Source organism: Perca flavescens, chromosome 13, assembly GCF_004354835.1.
Source record: "Perca flavescens isolate YP-PL-M2 chromosome 13, PFLA_1.0, whole genome shotgun sequence".
Taxonomy (NCBI): Eukaryota; Metazoa; Chordata; class Actinopteri; order Perciformes; family Percidae; genus Perca; species Perca flavescens.
The window spans coordinates 26,167,021-26,173,623 of record NC_041343.1 but is presented as its reverse complement, the minus strand read 5'-3'; the positions used below and the strand labels follow the sequence as shown (position 1 = coordinate 26,173,623).

At 40.5% G+C, this 6,603-nt stretch overlaps 1 protein-coding gene across 1 annotated transcript; it reads left to right on the top strand.

The window, feature by feature from the left end:
• Positions 1 to 2,714: 2,714 nt before the first annotated feature.
• Positions 2,715 to 5,418, top strand: LOC114567071 (aquaporin-11). Its single transcript, XM_028595967.1, has 3 exons — positions 2,715 to 3,908; positions 4,560 to 4,676; positions 4,959 to 5,418. The coding sequence occupies exons 1-3, from the start codon at positions 3,311 to 3,313 to the stop codon at positions 5,066 to 5,068; spliced, it is 825 nt and encodes a 274-aa protein (XP_028451768.1). The 5' UTR covers positions 2,715 to 3,310; the 3' UTR covers positions 5,069 to 5,418.
• The last annotated feature ends 1,185 nt before the right edge of the window (positions 5,419 to 6,603 follow it).

The window sequence follows — 6,603 nt, the reverse complement described above, 5'->3', positions numbered from 1 at the left end:
CTTCACAATAAAGAATCTCTAGAGGACAATGTCCTCAACCAAGCCTATTGAAAAATAATAGAGCTTACTGAAAACAAAACAAAAGAGAGAAAAAAAAATTAAACTATAAAGCGAGCTGACAGTGCAGTGTGGGTAACTGACAATAGTATACACAGTCATATTACACACATTGCATTGTCTGAAACCTTAAGTAATCTGCAGGACTCAGCCAACATGGGGTGAACGCTCTTACTGGGTGAGCTAGAGGCCGCCTGTACAATACACACTCTTAAAGTGTGTACTAAAGTGAGCTTATTTAGCAATTGCATTGCCTTGAATATGTAACCAATTTCTTTAGAAAAATACACTCTTAAAAGTGTACAAAAGGTTAAATCTTTTATCATTTAATAAGTATTAGGTCACCGTATGACTCTTTAAAATGTTGGATTTCACATAACCTATGCATTACACACATATCAACGTACACAGGCATCTAAGACTTCTCTACCTGAATATGGAGTGTGTTTCTATAGTCAGTGGTTTAACATCTGTAGTGCGGGAAATAGCTGATAATCATTTCCGGGGCTGAATGAGGTCCGGTTTGAAGAAACTCCTGGTCCCTTGTTCCAAGAAATGAAGTGCACACCAGAGCTTTTCCTTGGGTTCTTACGTGATTTTTATTCAACAACCAGTGGATAATTGATTATTACAGCCAAACAATCAGAAATATAAAATCAAGAGTCCAGGGAGAAGACTTTATCCTTAAGTTGTATACATACCCTTATTTCTGGGCTTATTTTGACGAAAAGGTGTTTAAATTTAGTTGTTTGACTTTATAAGGTCTCAGTTACTCAGAATTTGCCTACTGTTGTCTACATTTCTTAATATTAAATTTAGGATTTGCCTTACATTGACTGTTAGTAAAACTCTGTGTCTGTTGACCTCTTACAGCTACCAGTCCACTTACAACTCAAGTGTGGGAGTTTAAGGGATGGCAGTGGGTCCTATCTGTTGTCATCCTGCCGCGTGTTCGGCAATTGGAGAAGATGTTGCCTATCAAATCAACAGGGACCAAGTTCACAATCAACGCTTCACCAAATCGTTGCAAAGTGAAATTACACTCTTACAACTCATGGATAATTAAACCACAATTACCTTATTTAGCTTTGCATCGCCTAGCTGAGAAATGTAGCCCTGATGTTTTCCCAGTGAAAAAAATGGCAGAGCCTTCAGTGGCTTCTTAATTTTCCCTCCCAGTGAGCTCTAGGCAGCTGAGGGGATGTTTGCTGTATGTGACAAAAAATGTTGTAGCCTAAAAAATGTGCGACATCGCTTAGAGCACCTTTAAGAAAAGGAAGCCCGGGGTGTGCGGGCAGACGACCAGATGCGTTTATTAGGATCAGTCTGAACAGGCCTCTTAAATAAAAAAGAGCTGTGGGCCAGCCACTGCTGAGTCTGACAAGTCTGTTAAATAAAGGATCAGAAACAAGAGAATTTCTTTTAAAAAAGGTGCTCTCAGCGATGTTGGGTGACGTTACTTCTTGTTGACGTTCGAAGTATTGCCAATAAAACAGAGGCTAGCTTGCCTCTCCCTCCTCCTCATCCCAACACTGTTTGTTATGTTATGTTTGGTGGTGCAGGTTGGCACAGTTTGTTTATGTTGCCGTTTGTGGAGCCTGGGCTTTACAGTGTGTTCAGGGGACAGGCAGCTGGCGGATAGTGAGGAGATGTAGCCTCAAAAACACAGAGCACCTTTAAGTTTTAATGCCACACTTGCAAGCGGGCAACAGCCAACCAAGGCTCAGGCTGAGTGTGCATAGAACCTTTTCATACAAGCAGTTTTTGTAGGCTATATCAAAATGCCTCCCTGAATTGGATACTGTGCCTTATTATGCCGTAATCAGAAAATCTTTCTATCTTCCTTGATCTTGAATCTGACATCCTTGAATCAGACATCGTGCAGCTACTATTTGATATGATAACATTGGATACACAGGCTCTGTCTTTGGAGGTTGCCAGCGATAACACACAACAAATTACTAAAAAGGATAGTTATGCATTCCAATAGTGCTTTTCTATTACAGGCTGTAACATTTTAGTTTCTCAACACAAACTGCAGCCAGTAGCCTATAGAAGACAAAAACATCACTACCAAGAATTCCAAAGAAAACTTAAATATTTACATGGAAGAACAAAATGTGTCCAGTGTACATGTAAACTGTACTGAGCTATTTCAAGTTTATGCCACCTGTGTAGCTCACCTGGTAGAGTGCGTTCCCATATTCAGAAGCTCAGTCCTTGACGCAGCAGCCGCAGTTTCGGTTCCGACCTGCGGACCATTGCTGCCACCTGTCTCTCTCTCCTTTCATGTCTAAAGCTGTCCTGGCAGAAATAAAAAGGCCTTAAAAAGCCACACGCAAAAATATAAAAAGAAAAATTCCTCCTCCGACCAGCCATTTGGTCCAGACTAAAGGCAAGGCAAGGCAAGGCAATTTTATTTGTATAGCACATTTCAGCAGCGGTGCAATTCAATGTGCTTTACATAAAACATTAAAACACAGTTAGAAATTAATACAAAATTAAAAATAGTTAACACAAAATTAAAACAATTCATACACAATTAAAACAGTTAATCAAAAATAGATTAAATACAGGAATAAAAGAATAAAATTCCCAATACAGTGCAGTGCAAAGAATTAAACATAGGCAGTATGCAAATAATTAAACATAGGCAGTATGCAAAGAATTAAACATAGGCAGTATGAAGTATCTCAAAAACTATTAAATGGATTTTCATGAAACTTTGTATGCAGCTGCAGGAGGGACACTGCTTGTAAATGTTAACAATTCTTTACAAACAAGAAATGGCAAGCCTAACTTGTTTACATTAACCCCAGATTTCAGGCACTTATACCTGTATTTTACTTGAGTATTTCCTTTTTTGCTACTCCATTATTTACTAATTATAAAATTAATATATAAAAAATAGCCCCACCTTTACCAGCTGCAATATTATAGAAATGTGTATATTAATTTCTACACTGTAATAAGTACTACCACTACTGTTTGTAGTTGGGTGAATCGACTCCTCAGCAAGAACTGCTGCCTAGAGCGATTCATGATTGCCCTTTTATTTATATACAATCTATGCTTTTATTTCGAAAGCATCACTGCTTTGCTTCCGGTTTCATTGCGCGCAGTTTGACGCAGCTGCGGAAGCGTGCAGAAACTTTGACGTCAAAAGAGATGGAACGGTTAATTGGATACTTTTAAAGTTACCCATCGCTAGGACCTGTTTGTACCGAAGGTCGGTGTGTGAACAGCCGGAGACATGACTGACAGTGACCTGTACGTTTCATTGGCGGTGTTGGGAGCTGCGGTGCTTCTCAGCGAGGCTGTCCGGCGGACAGCAGCGCGTCTTTTCCCCGGAGCCCACCGGGTCTACCTCCTGGAAGCGGCGTCCACCTTCCAGCTCTGTTGCTGCACTCATGAACTCAAACTGTTGGGTGAAAGGGCCCGGCTGGGGCTGCCGGTCGGCCTGACCCTCACATACACCATGACGGTTATCCACTTATTAACTTTCCGGGAAGCTACGTGCAACCCCAGCGGGGCTCTGGAGGGCTTTTTCCGCGGGACTAGCAGCACCAGGGCGGCCGTCGTGGTTATAGCTTGCCAGTTCGGAGCTGCGGTCGCCGCGCAGTTTTTCGCATCCTCCGTTTGGTCGCTGGGTCTTTCCGACATCCACATCAGGCACCAGAGGTTCGGGTTCCGATGCTTCGACCCCCTCGGTGGGACTCTGCTGGAGGCCGCGGCCGTTGAGCTGGGTTGCGCCTTCATGGTCCAAGCGGCCGCCATGCACGTCCACAAACTGGACCAAAAACTTCGAGCTCACTTTGTCGCTGCTGTCATCACGGCTCTGGTTTACACAGGTGTGTTGATTTACCTGCAACCAAGGCTGAAACTAACCAATGTGGTTTAATTTAAATGTTTATAGAGCTGCAAAGATTTATCTATTAGTTGTCAACTCTTAAATTAATCGCCAACTATTTTTGATAATCAATTAGTCGATTTGAATAGTTTTTTTAAGACAAAAGTTAAAAATTCTTTGACCGTAAACAGAATATCTTTGAGTTGTGGACAAAACAAGACATTTGAGGATGTCATCTTTGGCTTTTGGGGAAACACTGATCCACATTTTTCACCATTTTCTGACATTTTAGAGACCAAACAACTAATAGTTTAATCGAGAAAAAAATCAACAGATTAATCGACTATGACAATAATTGTTAGTTGCAGCCCTAAATGTTTATAAAACTTTACAAGAAGAAAACCCACATTTAAAAATAATAATAGCCTAATACAATAACAATAAAATAGAAGAAGGTAAAACTAATAACACTGGCAAATTTTCAATGATGTTGAACAATGTTCTTGAATAGGCCTACATAAATAAAGACATCAAGAAATTACAGACTAGTTAAATACAGCGTTACTGTGCTGGGTACTTGAAGGTGACAGGATATAGAGAATGGGACCACAGCTTATTTTTGACCCTCTGTGTTTCTCTCCCTCCTGTGCAGGTGGAAGTATTTCAGGAGCTGTTTTTAACCCTGTCCTGGCCTTCTCCGTCCAGTTCCCCTGCAGCGGCCACACCTACCTGGAGTACTGCTTTGTCTACTGGCTGGGACCAGCCTTAGGTAAGGAGCAGAAGAAGTGGAGTTTTTTGTTACTTTTGGACAAAGCCAGGCTAGTTGTTTCCCCTCTGTTTGGAGTCTTTGTGCTAAGCTAAGCTAACTGGCTGCTTCATATTTAACACACAGGCTAGCAGTGTTATGTTATTTATGATGATGGCTGTGTCCTCTACATTTGTTAGTTTTTTTTAGTGATTCATACCTTAAATATCTTTGCAAAAGCCTGGTTGGCTCCAATATATACACCATAGTGTAACCTCCTGTGTCTTCTACTGTATGTGTCCCCAGGCGTGGTGAGCTGCATCCTGCTGTTCGAGAAGATCATTCCTTTCCTCTCTGGAACGAGTACCATTGGGCTGGACATCCCAGCTGTCCAGAAGCGGAAGAAGACACAGTAGCAGCAGTGATGTCACGTGAGGACTGGCCAAGTTTTGTGTTTTTTTTCTTTTTATTCTACAAGTCTGGGTAGATAATACCAGTATACATTTTAAGACAAAAAGTTTTACTACACTTATTATTATTATTATTATTATTATTATTATTATTATTATTATTATTATAGCACAATCGGGCCTATGACTTGTGGGAGGTTACAACAAAGCTGTAATTGAACAGACAGCAGGCAAACTCATCAGTGGGTTCAGCTCTTCATGTGCAAATTTACACATAAAAGTGCTTAAAAGTAGGGTTGGGTATCGTTTGGGTTTTTTCTGATAAAGGTGCTAAATTGATACTTTTAAAACGGTGCTGGTGCCTGAACTGAAATATATATATATATATATATATATATATATATATATATATATATATATATATATATATATATATATATATAAAAAAGGAGCACAAAATGACCATATGGTCAATATTAAATGACTGATTAATAATGTAATAACAATGACTTATTTCACCAGTAAATTGCTGGTAAACGACAAAAACAAGCACTAGATGGGAAAAGGGTATTTAACAATAACTGTGTGTCTGTGTGTTGTTTTTCTGACAACGGCAACTGCAGTCAGACGGTTACGTCTCAGTGTTTGAGTCCTCTACAGGGAAATACAGTCACATTTTATCCATTGTGTTTAATCCAGCTACTAGCTAACGGTAACGTAGCGTCCCGTGCAACGATGCTTCTGGAAGAAAAGAAAAAAAAGTCAGGCACCGAAATGAAGAACCGAAATTTTCGTTCTTATTCAGTCTTGTTACTATCATTTATGTTGGAACCGTTTCGGTGCCCAACCCTACTTAAAAGTCATATAAAAAAATACGATCTGTATAATTACAGAACTTGGCTTAGAATCAGCATGTATTTAAGTATTTTAAGTTCTTCCAACATGACATCATGACATCACTTTCTAAAGCCAAGTGGCGTGTTATCTGTACACATTTTGAGCTATCCGTGTGTACGGTATGTCTACGCTGTAGACAGCGGACCTAAACATACACGCCACTTGGCGTGTTATCGCATAAACATACACGCCACTTTCTAAAGCCAAGTGGCGTGTTATACGTACGCATTTTGAGCGCCATATATACAGTGGACGGGTTGTTTACACGATAACACGTTTAGGAAAAGAACAACCGGTTGGGTTTAGGAAAAGAAGAAAGCGACGGTCGAGTTAATGAAACATGACACGCGGGACACGAAGGAAACGTGACAAGCAGGACACGATCCATGGTCTCCTGGGTGAAAGTCCTGTGTTTGACCCATCCTCCACCCCGACCAACCTCCCTACGCAGATTTTCGCCCTTTCATACTACTCGCTACGGCGTAAATTGACATGCAATCGCGAGGTAATGTAAGTCAACGGAGGCCAAACGGCGCTGATAAACACACTAAAAAGCGAGTATGCGTCTTGATAACACGGCAATTCAAATTGCTTTGCATCAAACATTAAAGAGCAATTTAAAACGTGTATAAAACTGGATTTCA